At 48.0% G+C, this 19,203-nt stretch overlaps 1 protein-coding gene across 16 annotated transcripts in view; it reads right to left on the bottom strand.

Annotated features, from left to right (window-relative positions):
- Positions 1-428: 428 nt before the first annotated feature.
- The window catches only part of ZNF618 (zinc finger protein 618), a 177,008-nt gene continuing 158,233 nt past the window's right edge, over positions 429-19,203 (bottom strand). For all 16 annotated transcript variants that reach the window (XM_078061644.1, XM_078061648.1, XM_078061645.1 and 13 more), the window contains 2 exons: positions 8,749-8,850; positions 429-8,104 (listed from right to left, as the gene is read on the bottom strand). In XM_078061644.1, coding sequence (XP_077917770.1) covers positions 6,588-8,104; positions 8,749-8,850 — 1,619 coding nt within the window. In that variant the 3' untranslated portion in view covers positions 429-6,587. The remainder of the gene's footprint in view (positions 8,105-8,748; positions 8,851-19,203) is intronic.

Raw genomic sequence — 19,203 nt, 5'->3', positions numbered from 1 at the left:
GCCACAGACGCCATCGGGAATCCGGCAGAGCCGCACACTCCTCCCCAGACGGAGGAGGACACAACACACAGGCCCACGTCCCCCAAGGCTGCTGGGTACCGGGTCACCAGAGGCAAGAGGCACACCAGTGACCACCGGACACAGTAAACTTGGATGTGTCCCTGAGACACTGGACATGCAGGACTCAGATTAAGTTCCTCCTCCTTCCAGGGGACGATGGTCCGTGAGCAAGGCCCCCAGGGGCCCTATCACTGATCACACGGCTGAGCTGGCTCTGGCGCCGGACGCGTCAACTCAGCTGAGATGACGTCCCCTCTGTCAAGCCCAGGGATCCTGCCTCTCCTCCATCTCTATTCACCGGTGCCCCCGCTCCTCACCAGATGACGGGGCCCAACGCCAAACCCGAGAAATAACACCACACACCACCATCTTCCTAAAGGTTGTTTTATTGTAAAACCATAAATACAACACTGACATGAAATCATTTAAGTAACTGATCCTCTCTAACCATTAAAAGGATGTCTTTTTGCCTTGGCATCAACCAACTGGGAAATAATGTTGCAAGAATTCGGGGGGTGGGGGGTGAATTCTGGGCTAGGGCTTTTGGCGATTTAAGGAACCAAGTGGAACCTTCCTCTTCTTCCTGGGAATGTCCCACTTTTGGACAAGAACAGACAGGTAAAAACAGCAACATTTAAACAGCTCAGTTTTAAATTTTATTACTCTGTAAAAATCTTTTTTTTTTTTTTTTTCTGTTCCTTTCCTCCATTTGACATCAGAAAAAGTTTTTAAACATCACGAAACTGATTTGGCTGTTAAATGGAGATACGGTACCAAAACAAAGTGAAACGAAAAAACCCAAAGGACAAACAGAAAACCCTAAATAAACCCTCGTTTGGTCTCGGGGGTTTACAGATCACAAGAACCGTCAACTCAACCCCCATGCAACGTGACTCCTTGGAGAGCTGTTGGATCCACACCAACGACACAGGAGACCGCAAACGTCTTTTGTTAATTAACACAGCAAGGGTGACACTAGGTAACTTTTTAAATACAGTACATGGTACACAGGGCCCCAAGATGGCCGCTGCATAAACCCCTCGTGGAGACTGGAGCCAAGCACTGGCTGTTTATAAAAATATTGTGTTGCTACAAAAGTATAAATTAATGCTACCGGTATTAAGAAATATTAAACACATAAAACTTATAAGGATTAAGAAAAATATTCATTAATACCTGTAGAAAACTCTGGCCTAAAAAAGATATTTTTTTTGTGTTTGTTTTTTTTGTAAATTTTTTTTGTGTTTTTTTTTTTTTTTTAAGATGACTTGAGTTTCTTGCACTCGGAGAGAGAGACACAGTCAGATGTGCCTACGGTATTGCCTAGAACGTCTTAACTACTGAGACAGGATGGGGGTGCACGCACGTGGGTACTGAGCAGGGCGCGGGAGGGAGGGGTACCAAGGCTTTCTCAAGATTTACCTGATGTGAAAGAATCACTGATGTGAAGTTTGTGGGGGGGGGGGGGGGGAGAAAAAGGTAGGATCAGAAAACAACTGAAAATAATTTACGCTTTTTAAAAAATATCTCTGCTTCAGGTGGTTGTACAAAATGATTTCCTGATGCTTGGGATCTGAATGGCCCCGGACGCGCTGACCGGCGGGTCCTGTCTCTCCTGGCTGGCGAGTCCCAGCCCCACGCCAGTCCACGAGCTGGCTCGCCGCCTGGGAACCCGGCCACCCTGGCGGGGCGGGAGCGAGGGCCCCAGGCGGGGACCGGCTGGCACCTGGGTTGTGGGAGGAGGCTTCCTTCCGGCTGGGCTCAGACCCCACGGTCTCTGCCAACCTGGACATCAGGAAGCGCCACAGGGATCCCAGGCCCCTGAGGTTGCAGACAAGGCTGGGCTGTGCCCCTTTAAGGAACTTTGGTTCGAAGAGTCAAGGTGCCCGGTGGGGACGCGGCGGGTGGGGAGGACCCTCGCGGGTCCTGACGCTGACGCCCAACTGCAGACCTAGCAAATCCTTCTCTGTACAGGAGCTGGATCTTGAAAGCGACACCCGTGGTGGTGGCGGGGACGTGCGTCCTCACAGAGAAACCACAGGGCCCCTGCAGGGAAAGGCAGGCCTCTACTGACCACGATCCTCAAACCCAAATGAGAGAGGAAGAAAAACAAGACGACGACGACAAAACCTGCAGAAAGCCCTGAAGAGGGGACCCAGGAGGGAAACTACGAGGAAAACAACACTGTATCATTGGTTCACCATAACTGGCCTAGCAAACATGAGCCACAGTGAAGAGAGGGGCAGGCCCAGCTGGACACGGGGGCCGGGCTGGCGCTGGCTGGGCTGAGACAGGAGCCCCCCGCCCCCCGCCTCCCGTCTCCAGGGCACAGCCCGAGCCGTACTCAGCCTCTCTGTTCTAAGCCAGCAGCCTTTCTAGCAGCTCCCCATCAGGTACATCCAGGCAAACGTGCGCAGCCACGTTCTCAGGGCCAAGGGCAAAACTATGAACTCACCCCAGCTCAACGGGGCAGGAGGTGGCTGCCCGCCATGCCCGTGCACCTCCTCTTCCCGTCCCTGCGAGCACGTCCACCGTGACCGCAGCATCCAGGCACCGTCCCCTTCGGGGCTGCCGTCCACAGGGCCTCCCTCCTCCAACCGCAACCCAGCTTCATTTCAACCTTTCCTGGGAACGGGTGGGCCCCAGGAGCGCGTGCTGTACCCGACGGCTCTCCGGGTGCCCCCTCGCCGGGGAGTCGAGTCCGAGTCCGGACCGAAGCAGGTGGCCTCGGGCGAGCACAGGGGACTCCCAAAGGCAGAGGTTTGGCTTCACAGTGGAAAACACGCCTCGCAGAGTTCTTCCCTGGTGTTTCTTCAAAGTGCAGGAGATAAAGGAGGGAACTCAAGGGGAGAACACTCGCCGGCTTACAGACCACGTGTAAAAAGAAAGTCCTTCCTCAGACCGTTCTCTCCTCACCAGGAAACCTTTGTACCCTTTTCCCACCGACAGCCATTCCCCGAACGCCAAGCCTGAGGCTGTCAGGTGGGTTGGTGGCACCTGCTCGGGGATCCGGCAGCAGCTTTGCTCGGGTGGCCCTTCCATTTTGTTTTGGTTTCTAACCACCATCTGAGGCCTGGCCGGTGGGTCCAGGCACAGGGAGGGAGACCGGTGTTGGGACAAGAGCATCCATGCCCAGGCTACTCAGATCGACCACTCACGAGGCTGCAGTCCTTGGCCTGGGCGTCCGATGAGGGAGAACACCCTGCAGGATGGAGGTGTGCTCTCTCCGTCTCCCCTCTGGGGTCCACATATGTCAAACAAGACCACCTCTGTCCTGGGAATCACATGGCTTGAGGCAAGGTGCGTCCAAGTCAGCAGAAGACCGCACTGAGCTGCCGAGAACATGACAGAAATGGCCCTATTTCCTGGCCTGCCAGCAACTGAGGGCCTGTGGTGGAGAGTCCCATAGTGGTCACAGACCGGGGGGGAGCAGAAGACAGAATCCTTCTCAAGGTCAGTGCCAGAGGAGGTCCGGGGTGATGAACTGGAAGAGTCTACCTCAATCCTTTGGCTAAACTAGAATTTGGATAAGGTGGATATTGCTGGAAATGACGGGCCAGTGGCTGGATCTGTCAGATCTTTGGGTTTTCCTAAGCTGTTCGCTGCAGCAAGATTTGCAGTACGGACCTGCCTGTGGGAGGAAGCAGACCAAAGGGGCACCCTGATGCAGCCTTTCCTGTCGGTGACACCAGTTTCGGGGGAAGCCAGCGGCTGCGAGAGACAAAGGACTAGCTGCCACCTTGTTACCGGACCTGGATGAGGCAACCCCAAGGAGACAGCTTTCAGGGCGCCTAGCGGCATCTGTCTTAACCCTGCAGAGCGAGCCAAGCCCGAAGCGTTGAACGGAGGCGGGAAGGAAGAACAGAACGGGGGTGACACGTACGACATCTAGAATGTAGTTAACTAGACTTACGCAGACTTTCATTCCGGGAGGGCAGCCCCGGGTTCCAAAGAGAACGCGGAGCTGGGCTTGGTCTCTGATGGCTTCCCGACAAAGTGAAATGTCTGGCCCGAAAATGGGGCAACGCAAAACAGCTCTGCTCTCAGTAGAGGGACGACAGACTCCAAGGCTCTGCTCCCACCAGCCACACGAGGTGGGCAGCTCTGGTCCCCCCCTATGTGGTGCAAAGTGCCAAGTCGTGGACCCTTGCCCAGCAGCAAAGCACAGCTGGACGGGCCTTCTGCCGCGGGCCCCTGTCCCAGCAGCCCTGCAGCCTTCCGGAATTTCCCCGAAGTTCGGATCAAAATGTTCGTTGATGCTCCCACGCTCTCTAGAAAGTGACATGAGGTGACTGTCCAGTGCAGATGGAGGCTCTTCTGGTGGTGTGACCCCGGCTGGAAATGTGGGGGAAGTACCTAGAACCTCTCCAGGAGGCCACGGCACTGGTTCCTGAGACCACCGCTTGCTGGAGCGCCGGGGCGAACGGCCCGTTCCGATGCATCTCAGTATGTCCAAGACTCGGAGGGAAAAGCTGCGTTAGTGCTCGTGAGGTGACGGGAGCAGGCTGGGCCCCCAGGGACACCGCTCTGGTCTACGATCCTAAGCCTTCTCGGGTTTTTGAACCAACGTGACTTCCCGATGTGCTACGGACCCGGGGAGGGGCTGCTCTACAGTGCTTTGTGGAATCGAGGTATCTCACTAAGTAATGCTTTATTACCAGGAAGGGATGGAGCGGACCTAGTCAACCTCAAGACGGTGAAACGTGCCTCTGCCGAGAGCCCTCCGTGGTGGCGGTCATTCTTAGCCTGAAGCCCTCGGTGCAGCCATCTATCCCACAGCCACGGCCACCGAGGGGCCAGGAGGCCAGCGGCACATGACCCATGGGGGCGTGGGGGTGGAGCGCTGACCCTGACAGAACCACCTCTGGGGAGGGCAAAGGGGCCACGCTCTTGGCATTTGGACTGGGCACGTGCGACCTAAGCTGCTCAGGAGAGAAAAGCCAGTTTTCACAGCCTCAAGTTAAACGTGGCCTGATGCCACTCCACCCTCAAGACGGCCACCGTTTGGCCCCCAAGGCACCACGCTCAACTGCCGTCCTGGAAGGAGGCCCGAGGCTCACGTGGGGACCCCCAGGGCCGTGGGGAATGGCACCAGCGGGACCCCTGGGGCCCCGGGGAGGGGGGAGGGGCCGTGGGGCTGAGGTGCGACGGACGTGAACGCAGGTGGACTCGGGAGTCCCCACTGAGCTGGAAGTGTCAGTGACGTGGCGAGTAGTGTAACGCACTCTGGGCAGAGAGCCAGACATTCGCGGTGCCGGACACAGGGAGCCGGGAGGGCGCGTCTCCCGCGCACATTCAGGACTCCTAAGCCACACGCTTCCCTACGGCTTCCGCCGAACCCACATCTGCGAAACCCGGTCTCCAACCCCACTCCTGGTTTCCAAACAGCGAAGCCAAGTCTGTGGTCTCGGCTGTTCGAATACGTGAACATGGGACTGTACAGGGAGGGCTAATAAAAACCTTAGCATTACTGAAGATACCACTGAGATGAGCTAGTTTACAGTGTGATTTGAGGAACAAAAAGGGTAACTGGAAAAAACAAAAAACAAAAAAAAAACAAAACCTCCAAAACATAAGTTACAGACATTCAGTGCCTCCTAGCAGTCTAAAATCAAATTTGGAAAAAAAAAAAAAAAAAGGTAAAAACTGCTAAAATGTTAGGAAAAAAATTATTAAGGAGTGGAGACAGTATCTATACTTCTTTAAAAAATGTCTTTTTTTTCTATCTTATATTAAAAAGCAAAAAGTCAGCTTTATATTCTTAAAGTCTCCTTTCCTGATTTGGGGAGATAGATAGGTGTGTTTCTAAGGCGGCTGCCCCGGGACCCCCCAAGGGTATCTCGGAGGCAACAGCTCAATGCCCTGAAGGTGAACGAGAACAAAGTCCAGTGCAGACACGGTCCATCTGATGCAGTCTGGAGAATCCATGGCAGAGCAGCCGGGGAGAGGGGGGTGCAGGAGGGTCAGGAGGGCTTGGGGGAGGGGCATGGAGGGGGCAGAAGGGGGGGACGGCCACAGGGTCAAGGACAGAGAGCGTCAAGTCACTTCAGATCTCAGCTGCCTGAACGTTTTACAACATCAGCTTCCTACCAATCTGCACACCTGAAAACGGAGTCTTCTAAGCCCCCTCACTGAGAAAAGGAGGTGAAGTGTCTTCCCTCTTCCCCACTCAGCTCTCCTGACACACCCAGCTCAACGCACAGGCGCCCACGAGCAGGCGCGTGCGCACGCACCAGGGTCACGTGTGTGTGTGCATGCGTGCACGGGGGGGGCACGCGGGCGAGCACGGGGTCCCCGCGCCGCACACCACGGCACGCGCGCCTGGACGCGTCCGCACGCCACATGCACACACACACTGAAAAAGCACTTAAGTTTCCGGGGGGGCGTTTATAATGAGGTCCACAGTGTTTAGAACTTAAATTCCTTTTTCTTTGTTTGCGACAGTGTTGTGTGTGTGTGTGTGTGGTTTTTTTTTCCTAATGTTTCTCTTCTCTTTTTCTTTTCTTCCTTCTTACCGTTCCAAAGTCTTAAAGCATGTTGGATTTCAGAAACATGAGTTTGTTCATATCTTCTGGACTGAGCAGCCGCCTCCTTTTGATTAGAAGGGCTTGCTCACACATATTTACACACCCGCTCCTGGCCCCCACGGCCGGAACCGCGAGCAGCCAGAAGGCCAGCTTGGCGAGTTTCGTGTGCTTTTGGGTAACGCACGACCAGTACTGGAAGAGATCAGGGGTGGCCTGGAAGAGGGGCTCCTGCAGGTAATCGTACACTTCGTTCTTCCCAAGCCGATCGTCTTCCTGAGCTGCGGGGTGCTCGCCCGTGGCGGAGCGGGGCTTCTTGGCGGCGGGCTCGAAGTCGGCCTCCTCGGTCCAGGACTCCTTCACCTCGTTGATGAGCTCACACACCTTGCCGATGATCTCCTCGTGCTGGTAGGGCGGCACGGGCCGCAGCTTCTGCTGCGGGTCCAGGATCATGGCCACCTTATGCGCCGGGTGCACCTTGAAGTTCTCCTTGAGGGCCTCCAGGAAAAGGTGGCACAGCTTGCTGACGGTGCCCGCGTCGTTGGCCTTGGCCGTGAACAGCTTCTCCAGCCTGACGTAGGTGGGCAGCACCAGCTGCAGCGTGGGCTGACTCTCGTTGCTCAGCTCGATGACCGCCTGCTTGACCGGCGTCAGGATGGCCGCCAGGTTGCTGAGCAGGTGCTTGTTGAGGCTCTGGATGAGGTTCATCTTCTTGGCGCGGCTGTAGAACTCGCAGATCTGCTCGTAGCGCTCGTGCACCAGCAGCAGCGAGTCCGTGACCGAGTTCCAGCAGGGCGGCGGCGAGGTCTCCTCCAGCGAGCCGAAGGTCTCCTTGGCCAGGCCCGTGGAGCCCGCCAGGTCCTCGCACACGTTGAGCAGCTCGATGACCTCGTGCATGCTGCGGGCCTGCAGCGTCCGCTTGCTCAGCACGCTCTGCACCACCGAGTTCAAGGCACAGGCTGAGCAGCGAAGGCACATGCCGGCCTTGGAGAAGGCGGACGCGCTCACCCGGCAGTCTGTCACGTACACTGTCCTGATCTCCGACATCACGAACTCCGACAGCACGTTCTGCACCCAGTGGTGCACCAGGTCGCCGCTGTCGCGGATGTCCGCGCCCTTCACGCCCAGCACGTAGCTCTTGATGTGGTTGCCCTCGGCCTGGTAGGCCGTGAGGATGTAGCACGAGTCGGGGCCGACGCTCTGCGAGTGGCAGGTGACACCGATGCCCAGACAGGCGTTGCTGCCCAAGGCACACGTCACCTTGACCTTCACCTGGTTGTACATGCGCGGCAGGTGCTTCAGGGCCAGCGTGTTGAAGTTGCCCAGGATCTCCGTGACGGAGAAGGCCCCGTAGCGGGCGCCGCTGTCCACCAGCGTCTGGGCCAGTTTCAGGAACTCCTTCCCACTCACCACGCTCAGCGCGCCCAGGTCGGCGCACATGACCCTCAGCAGCCGCTCTGCGATATTCTGCCGCTCCTTCTCGGGGATCATGCTGTTGGGCGTTAAACCACTGGTCATGGCTGGCGGAGGACACAGAGACAGAGGTCATTAAAGCTGCCATCGGAGGTTCCTCCGTCTGGCGGCAGCCTACTACTCTCTAAGCACCTAGTATTAGGAACTATGAGGTTTCATCTTGCACACGAACTGGTGGTGCTGGTGGTCTTTAACATGTGACTCTCACCGGAATAACGTTCTAGGGTTGATCGGTAATGCCTGCCGTGAGCACGGGAGGAGAATACAGTGGGACGTATGCAAGATACTCGCTGCATGTCACTCCCCTAGCCTGCTGAAGCCAACTGGTCTGACTTCTTCCTCAACATAGCAATCGCCTCTGAGAAAGGAATCTCTAGTGAATAAAATAAATGAGGCCACAGCACCAGGAAAGATCAGCCACCAGAAAGTGTGGAGAGGGGACTCCAGTTCCGACTCTATCCCTAAGTATGTGCTTTCTGAGCACACGAAGATCCCCTCCTCTCCCCGGGCTTCCTTCTGCCCGTCCAGTGAGGTCACAACTCCCACAGACGAGGTCTTAGGTGTGTAAGAGCTTCGGAGGCGGTCTTGCATCACCACGAGAGGTACACGTGGTGGAATGGGGGGCTGAGGGGAGTGGCCAGAGCCGGGCTAGTGGTGCACGGGACGGACCTCTGGCCCGGGAGAGACCTACTGTTGTTGGCGCTGTTCCTCTGGGCCTGGGGTTTCCACTTCTCTTCTACAACAGCAGGCGGCGATCGGGACTGGTTGGAGGCGATGTTGTTCTCGTTGTCCGCTGCGGGCACAAAGGGGACAGCGTGTGACCCTGAGGTGCAAGAGGGCTGCCAACTCACAGGATGAGAACGACAGCATGGCGGGTGAAGTCCAAACAAGGCTTCCAGGACTCAGGCCTGGGTCCAAACCCTGGCTCCTGCTCAGACAACATGTGATGCTTGCAAAGCCTCAATTTGGTCACTTGAACAAATGAAGACTTTGAGCATGTGGATGGGACACACGTGCTGAAAGGACCAACAAGAGAAAATGCAGGGAAAGACCGGAGCACGGGGCCAGGTGCAGAGTAAGCGCTTGGTGGGAACCGCTGACCCGCGCTGATCTGGGGGACCCCACGCCCACACACGACCCCATGTTCTGGCTCAGAAATGGGCAAGGGGTGCCAGGTACTGCGGGTGGCCTAAGGGACCTCACATTCTCTCACTTCTCTCAAGTGTGCTTTTCTCATCTTTTCAGCTTATTTACTAAAAATTGAATTACCAAGGAACAAAACCAAACCACAGCCCTATGTGGTACTAAGTTCTCAACCTCCCTCCCTGTCAGATGTGGAAACTGAAGCCCAGATACAGGAAACGATTTGCCCGGAATCACACAAAAAAAACAAAGGCAGGGCTGGGACAGACATCCCAGGTCCCCTGATTCCTAATGCCTGCTCCATGCATTTCCCTGACCTTTGTTTACTTGTACATACGCAACCGTATCAAAATGGTACATGCCGGGCACCTGGGTGGCTCAGTCAGTTGAGCTTGAGCATCAGACTCTCGATTTTGGCTCAGGGCACGATCTCAGGGTCGTGGGATGGAGCCCTGTGTCGGGCTCCGTGCTGGGCGTGGAGCCTGCTTGAGATTCTCTCTCCCCCTCTGCCCCTCCCCACCCCCAGCCCACACTGTCTCTCAAATAGACAGATAAAATGGCATATGCTTATTCTCCTTCCTTCACCGCTACCTCTTTGCCATTTTTATAGAATCATTTGAGTAGAAATGGTCTGAGTACCATGCTTATCATTATAAATGACCACACAGTCTCCCATCGAATGATCCACCATGGACTGCTGAACCACACACTGAGTGCAGTTTCTGGGCTGTTCCCAAAATTACTGTTCTGCTATGAACCAACTTGCCTAATATTCTACTATCATTTCTCCCTGCTTTTGTTGTTGTTGTGGGTTTATTTCCCCACGACATCATCTTACAGGTAGAATCACAAATGCAAGGAGATGAATGGGCCACAGTGACCCCTGCTCAGGAAGCCAGCATTTTCCATTCTTCTCAGTTCAAGGCATTAGGCCTTGGAGGCCAAGCCACAATTTTCATAGCAAAAGAGGCTTCCCCAGTATCTACATGTTCAGCCCTGCAAGGCTAATTAAGAAACCCAGGAAAAAACAAAAACAACCCCCCCCCCCACCAAAACAAACTGAGGACAACAAAAGAAACTCCAGGACATCCACTCTAAGGAACATAGCACAATCACTAGGAAATGTGGTTGCGTAGACTATAACAACACAGGAAAATGCATGATGAAAAGATCTCATCACAATTTTACACGTATTATTTATACTTGTATTTTAGACTTAAAAGTCAAATAACAAATCCATGCATCAAAAATAGACGGGGGGGGGGGGGGGGAGAGACTTTCACTTCCACCCGTGAAGCAGGACCTGCCATGGGAATTGCTCTCCTGTTGGCATCAACTGTGAATCATGATTCCACTGCTTTCAGACAGGTAACCCCGGGTCTGACCCCAGAAAAAGGGGGACAAATGCAGTAAGTAATACGACTGACCCAGCTGGTCCGAAAGCAGTTTGCAGGCTGCAGCACAGGGATAGGGAAGGGGAACAGAGCCCAGTGGTCCTGTTGATTTGAAGAGGCAGAAGCCAATATTTAGGGAGGCCAAAGGGAGCTAGAATTTACAGGGAAAGGAGTTACATAAAGAAAAGAGCTCTGGAGACCTTCAGTATGGTTCCCTGAAGTCGGCTGAATACTCACCTGCCCAAGCACAGGGTCAAATTCCACAAGACCAGGTAAAGAATCACTAGAAAGCAGCAAGCGGAGGGTGGGGGGCTGGGGAGGAAATAATTTGTATTCCCTCAACCAGAAAAGAGAGGCCACAATGCATAAGGAATTGGGTAGGGTCCCTTCACTATGGGGCAAAATTAACCATAGATTAAGGACTGCACTAGACCTGCCCTAATACTTTTTTTTTAAGATTTTATTTATTTGAGAGAGAGAACGAGTGGGGGGGAGCAGCAGACTCCCTGCTGAGCAGGGAGCCCAAGGCAGGGCCCAATTCCCAGGACCCTGAGATCATGACCTGAGCCAAAGGCAGAGGCTTAACTGACTGAGCCACCCAGGAGCCCCCCTCTGCCGTAATAGATCTTAAGAGTAAGCCTGCAAAGTATGAGGTGGTCCTACATAACTAAACTGTAAACCAGAACAAAGTTCAATGTTTTTTCAAAATCTAGCACCTAACAATATAAAAATTCACAATGTCAATTATGCAATAAAAAGGTTATCAGGCATTCCAAATAGTAGGAAAATATGACCTATCAATCAGGAGAAAAACCAATCAACAGAAACAGAGCCACAAAGGACAGAGATAATGGAATTATCCAATAAGCAGCTTACAGCAACGGTTATAAAAATACCCATAAATGTGCTCAAAGACATGAAGGGAAACGTGAATACCATCAAGAAGGAAATGGAAGATGTGAAAAATCCACAACTAAAACTAACCAACTCAAGTAGAACTTGTAGATATAAAAATAAATTGTCTAGGGAAACAACACACTTGTATGGGGTAAAAGATCAGATGCCACAGAAGAAAAAATCAGTGAAGAAAGCGCAAGAGAACTACCCAACACGAAAAACGAAAAGGGTAAAAGGCTGAAGATAATGAACAGAGCATGGACACTGTCAGACAGACAATTTCATATACATACAACTGCAGTCCCAGGAAAAGGGGGTGAGGCAGAAAAAAATATCTGAAAAAATGGCCACAATTTTCCCAAACTGGATTAAAAGTGTAAGTCCAGATTCAAAAAGCTCAACTGACTCTAAGCAGAATAAACATAAAGAAAATACCACCAAGGCACAGCACCATAACAAAATTGTTGAAAACCAGTGAAAAGAGAAACTCTTAAAAGGAGCCAGAGAGGGGGAGAAATTAACGCACAAATGAACAACAGTAAGAATGACAACAGACCTGGAGGCAACGGAACAGAAGTATCAACAGAAAGTATCAACCTAAAAAAAAATTTTTTTTAATCAACCTAAAATTCTAAATCCAATGGCCGTATCTTTCACAAATAAAGATGACATAAGTATTTTTGAGATAAAAAATTTTCAAAAAGGTCAGACCTGCACTTATGTAAGAAATGTTAAAGGAATTTCTTTGGGTCTTAGCAAAAACGACATCAAATAAAAATCTGAATCTACAAAAGAAATGAAGAGTGCTGGAAACTACACCTGCGGGTAAATATATATATATATATAATATTACATTACATTATATTATATTATATTATTATATATATATACAAAACGTTCTCTCACTTTTATACTCTTCAAGAGGTAAATGACTTCTCATTAGAAAATAATAACGAATTGTAGTAATAATATGTATGGTAAACTGTAGGACAAGAATATCACAAAGAGGGGCGCCTTGGTGGCTCAGTTGATTGGGTGACTGCCTTCGGCTCAGGTCATGATCCCAGGGTCCTGGAATCAAGCCCTGCATCCGGCTCTCTGCCCAGCGGGGAGCCTGCTTCTCTCTCTGCCCCTGCTTGCCCTTCCCCATACTTATGCTAATAAATAAATAAAATCTTAAAAAAAAAAATAATAAAAGAGTTGGCTTGATGAATCAATGGAAATAAAAATGGAATCATAAAAAAATTCTCAATCCAAAATGCGGCAGAAAAATGAGAGAAAGAGCAACAAGGAAGAAATGAGATGATTAGGAAACAAACAGCAAGATGGTAGATTTAAACCCAATAATATTAAAATTACATTAAATATAAATGGTCTCCACATTCCAAATATAAGTCAGAGATTGTCATACTTAGTAAAAAGGCAAGACTCTACTATATGTTATCTATAAGGAACCTATTTAAATATGAAGACAGGGTAAAAGGCGGGATAAAGGTACACCATACAAATAGTAGTGAAGGAAACTAGTGATGTTTTGTGATGGTATTACAGAAAAAATAGACCTCAGGACAAGAAATATTACCAGGGATAACAAGAGACCCTACACCATGACAACAGGGTCAAAATACCAAGAATAACATAATAATCCTAAACGTGTATATATCCAAACGCATGAAGCAAAACCTGAAACAAGAAGTACACAAACCCACAATTATAACTCGGGATTTCAACTCTCTTCTCTGAGTAACTGTGAGTTAGAAATGAAAGAAAAGGACTGAACATAAATGAAGAGAGAGTGGACAAGATCAAGCAGCCTAATACACATATAATTGGGTTCCCAAGAAAGGAGGTAGGCAGAAATATAGTGAAATCACATAAGTGGTCTCTGACCATAACTGAATGAAAAATTAGAAATCAGTAAGAAATAGGTCTTTGGAAAAATTGCAACTATTTGAATAATAAACATCACACTTCTAAAACCACATGGAACAAAAAATATAATAAGGGAAATTAGAAAATGATTTAAACTTAACATTAAAACATAACCTTTCAAAATCTGTGGGATCCATCTAAAGCGGGGCATATTTATAGCATCAAATAATTACATTACAAAAGAATAAAGGTTTAAAATCAGTGTTATAAGCTTCCACCATTAGAAAGATATAAAGAGGAAGAGTAAATTGATTCTAAAGAAGAAAGGAATTCAGATAGCTAAAAGCAGAATGAATAAAGAAAATAAATACAATAGAGAAAAATAATGAAACTAAAAGCTGATTCTTTGTAGAAATGAAGAAAAATGATAAACCTTTAGCCAAAAAGATTAAAAAAAGAAAAAGGACACCAATTATCAGTATCAGGAATGACAGAAAGTGACATCACTACATATGCTACAGATACAAGAGGGATTAAAAATGATACAAGTGAGGCAAACAAATACCCTAAAACATACAAAGTACCAAAGTCCACTCCAGAAGAAACAGATAACCTGAAATAGTCCCGTATCTATTACAGAAATTGAGTTCATAGTTAAATAACCAATCACAAAGAAAAATCCCATATGGGTTCACTGGAGAATGTGATCAAATATTTAAGGAAGAAGTAATACAAATTCTACACCAATTACTCCAGAAAATAGATGAGGGAAGAACATCTCTCATTTTATGAGGCCGGCATTACTCTGATCCAAAACTAGAGAAAAACACTGCAGGAGAAGAAACTACAAACCCATATTCCTCATAAACATACATATAAACATCCTTAACCAAATATTAACAAACTAAATACAGCAATATATTAAAAAAATAATACATTGTCACTAGGTGGAATTTACCCCAGAGATATAAGTTGAGGTTAAAAACAGAAATCCAATCAGTGCAATTCCCTATACTAAGAGAAAATAAGAAGAAAAATGATCTCTATGAATATAAGTACACATTAAAATGTGAGAAAATTCAGAGGTGCCTGGGAGACTCAGTCAGTTTGGTGTCCGACTCGATTTTGGCTAGGGTCATGATCTCAGGGTCATGGGATTGACTCTGTGCTCGGTGGGGAGCCTGCTTGAGATTCTCTCACCTTAGCCCCCACCCCACGTGCTCTCGCTCTCTCTAAAAATAAATAAGTCTTTTTAAAATATGTGACAAAATTCAATAGCCACTCATGACAAACTAGGAAGAGAAGGAAACTTCCTGGACCTGATAAAGGAAATCTAAAAAAAACTTAAGTCTGCTGACTTGATAGAAACCAAAAAGATTCTAAGGAAATACTATGAACAATAGCATTCCAACAACTCACATAACCTGGATGAAATAAATTCTTAGAAAAACATAAACTACCAAAAACCAATTTGAGAAATAAAAAATCTCAACAGACCTATAGAAGATTGAATTAGTGTTCAAAATATTTTCCACTAAAAGAAAAAAAAGCAAAGTCCAGATTCCGATAGCTTCATTAGTGAATTCTAATCATATGTTGAAGGAACTCTTCACAAATTCTTCCCAAAAACAGAAGAGGAGGGAACATTTCACAATTTATTTCACAAGATGAACATTATTCTGATACCCAAATCAGACAAAGAAATTACAAGAAAAGAAGCCACAGGCCACTATCTCTTAGGACTACAGACACAAACATCTTCAATAAAACAGAGCAGCCAAACCGAGCTATAACAAGTGGGATTTACTCCAGGAATACAAAGTTGGTTCAACATACAAATATAACATATTAATCGAACAAAAAACAAAAACCACATGATCCCAATAGATGCAGAAAAGGCATTTGACAAAATCTAATACCTTTTCATGATAAAAACAATCAGCAAACCAGGAACTGAAGGGACCTTTTTCAACCTGACAAAGGGCATCTATTAAAAACCCACTGCTAACATCACACTTAATGGTTAAATCCTGAAAGCTTTCCCCCTAAGATCAGGAACAAGACAAGAATATCCATTCTCATCTCTTTTATTCAACGTGTGTTAGTGATTCTAGCCAGGGCAAGGAGGAAAAAATAATAATTTCAAAAATCATCCAGATTGGAATGGAAAAAATAAAATGATCTCTATTTGCAGATGACATGGTTGTGTACATAAACAATCCTACGGAATCCGCGTGCACACACAAAACTCTTAGAACTGGTAAGTAAGTTTAGCAAGGTTGCAGGAAACAAGATCAACATATATGAAAAAGAAATCGATTGTACTTCTTTATACTAACAAATGAACACCCCAAAATTAAATTAAGAAAGTAATTCCATTTTATAATAGCATCCAAAAGAATAAAATAGTTAGGAATAAATTTACAAATGAAGTGCAAGATTTGTACACTGTAAACTAAAAACATGGTTGAAAGAACTCAAAGACGACTTCAATAAATGGAAAGACATTCTATGTTCATAGACTGGAGGATTTAATATTGTCAAAATGGCAATACTCCCCAAATTAACCTAGATTCAACACGATCCCTATCAAAATTCTTGCTGGCTTTTTAACAGAAATTGACAAGCTGAGCCTAAAATTCATGTGGAAATGCAAGAGATGCAAATTTGCCAAGACGATCTTCAAAAAGAACAAAGTTGGAAGTCTCACACTTCCTGATTTCAAAACTACTGCAAAGCCACATATTAATCAAGTTAGTGTGGTACTAGCACGAGGACATACAGATTAATGGAACAGAATTCAGATTTCAGAAATAAACCCTCATACTTACGGACAGTTGATTTTTGACAAGGATGCAAGGACAATTTAATGGGCGAAAGGATAATCTATTCAAAACCTGGTGGTGGGAAAACTGGATAGCTGCATGCAAAGAATAAAGCAGGACCCCTCCCTTGATAACTCATACAAAAATTAACTCGGAATATAGTCATAAAAGTAAAAGCTAAAACTGGTTTCTTAGATAAGACACCAATAGCACACATGATGAAAGAAAAAAATAAACGGACTTCACCAAAATTTAAAACTTCTGTGCTTCAAAGGCCAGCATCAAGAAAGTAGAAAGACAACCCACAATATGGGAGAAAATATTTGCAAGTCATGTATCTATAGAGGTCTTTCTACCTAGAATATGTAAAGAATACTTACAATTCAACAATAAAAAGACAAAAAAAATTAAAAATGGGCAAAGGATCTGAACAGACATTTCTCCAAAGGAGATATTCAAATGGCCACTAAGCACAAGACAACATCTTCGATGTCATTAGTCATCAGGAATATGCAAATGAAAATCACAATGAAATACCACTTCGCACATACTAGGATGGCTAAAACAAAAAGTCAAATCATAGCAAGTACCTTGAACGGGTGTGGAGAAATCACACCCCTCATACACTGTTCGTGGGAATGGAAAACAATCTGGTAATTCCCAATTAAACATGAGTTATCATGTAACCCAGAATTTCCACTCCCAGGTGTACACCCCGTATAGAGTTAAAAACATATGTCCACACAAAAACGTGTACTTGAACGTTCCCATAATAGCCCCAAATTGGAGATAACTTAAATGCCTATCAACTGGTCACAAGATAAACAAATTGTGGCATATCCAAACAATGGTGTACTACTCAGAAATAAAAAGTAGTGATAGTAGTTACTGATAACACAGAACATGGATTCATCTCGAAAGTATGCTAAGTGAGAGAAGCCAGACACAAAAAATTAAATGCCATGTAACTCCATTTATATAAAATTCCAGTAAAAGCAAAACTAGAGCAAAATGAAGCAGAGAGTGGTTGCCCGGGCTGGGCTCGGGGAGGGGACTGGCCACTAAGAGGCAGGAGAGAACTTTTGGGGTGGATGGTCATGTTATACATCTTGACTGCGATGTTGATCAGATGACTCTCAGTTGTCAAAATGGTCAGAATGCACTCTTCAAATTAGTGGATTCCGTGTACGTAAAATTCTATCTTTGTAAGTCCAATTTTAAAAAATGAATGAAAAGAAGCCCATTCAAAGAGTAACAACAGTGGTTAGCTCTGAGTAGTGAGATCATGGCTGATGCTTCATTTCCTAACAACTTCTCTGCAAGTTCCCGATCTCTTTTAACGAGCAGATAGTACATTTAAAATGGGGAAACACACGTTCCTAAAATGGAAACCAGCAGCCATTCTTATCAACTTTCTCCACCAGTGTACAGGGGTTTGAAGGCCCGGGGCTCAAACCCAGCTCTGCCCTGGTTGTGGGGTATGAGCTTAAGCTAGCCGTTCAACTTTATGGGCCTCAGTTTCCCCTCCTTAACCAAAATGCTAGGGTGGGGCGAGCTGCCAGGGTGATTCCCTCATCCTCTGCCTTTCTGCAGGACCCGGAATGGAGAGGACTCAACCTAGCGGTGGGGAACAATGTCTACTATCAGTTGACTCAAACGACTTTTTTCTCCAGATCCCACTGATACCGCTCCCGACATGGGTGAGGTACTTGGTAAATGCCCTGTGAAAAGGCTTGATTTATAGCTTGAGCTGAAAATAAAGTTTATTCAGTGTGGCTATCCCCTAAGTACCAGAGGTGTACATGTCCAGCCACATCTGCAAAGGGCCGGATGCAAAGTTGGGAGTCAAGGCTATCTCCTGGGGAGGGACCACTGCAGGAAGGAGAAAGCAGCTGTTCGGATAGAGGACTGGAAAAGAGGTACCTGTTGTTCAGTATCTGAGACTGACTGTACTACGACCCTCAATGTGTGACATATCCAGACCCCTCACCCAGCCTGAGAGCGATGACCGGCCCACTTCACAGATGCGAAGCTTGAGGCCCAGAGAGGTGAGCTGCTCCAAGGGAAGGCCTGGAACCGTGCGAGAGCTCAAATGATGTTAGGTATTTTTTACAAGCTCTGCAACTTTGGGCCAGTGATTATGTTCTGTGAGCCTCGGTTTCTTCATCTATGTAATGGGGATGAGAACGTCAGCTTGTTCAGGAGATCTAACGACATAGCCTCGTCTGACCCGTAGTAATTGCTCACTAAATGTTAGCGATCTCCGGTATTATTACTGCCAAAACATACCCTGGAACTGTCACCAGGGGCAAGACAAATTTTCCTACAGCACAGAAAAGAAGTTTATTAGGGGGAATTACCTTGTGCCATTCAGCAGCCTCTTAATGAGATTGGTGTTATTCAAGGCTGATCCCCCTTATCAGCGACACTGTGAACTGCACAGATCATGACGCTTAATTTTTCTCTATGGAGTCAATCCTTTAATCCAGACTCAGCCTGGCTGGGATTCAGGCTGGCTTTGCACTGGATTGCCCGCAAGGCATTCTCTGCCAGCAGTGGACCAGAACAAAGCGGCCCAAAGCTCTCCCTACAAAACAAGTCGGGAGGCTTGGGAGCCATGGGGCCACCACCGGCCCAGCCTTGATTTGCATTTTAATGGCCTCCACCCAACTGCCTGAGGGATGGGGAAGCACAGGCACCCAGACAGACTCTTCCCTAATTAGCCTCAGCAGCCAGAAGCCGGCAGGGGGGCAGGTGGAGGGTCCGGGTTCCAGAGGAGGACGAGTCAGCAGAGCCAGAGTATGGGAGGTTCAGGTCCAAGAGGTGTGCCTGTCACTGGTTCCCACAGGGTCCAGTCGGAACGCCTTCAGCGGGCATCCGAGGCCTTCCGTGGCGGGGGCCGGTTCCCAGCCAAGGCAAGCAAGAAGGGTGAGGCACGTGAAGACTTTAGCAGGAGGGCAGCCGGAGAGCACAGGTTTTTGAGATGGAGAAGGAGGCAGGGGGAGACGACACGGA

The sequence above is a fragment of the Halichoerus grypus genome, chromosome 14 (genome assembly GCF_964656455.1).
Source record: "Halichoerus grypus chromosome 14, mHalGry1.hap1.1, whole genome shotgun sequence".
Classification (NCBI taxonomy): Eukaryota; Metazoa; Chordata; class Mammalia; order Carnivora; family Phocidae; genus Halichoerus; species Halichoerus grypus.
The sequence above is the reverse complement of the archived record's forward strand: the minus strand, read 5'-3'. Positions and strand labels throughout refer to the sequence as shown.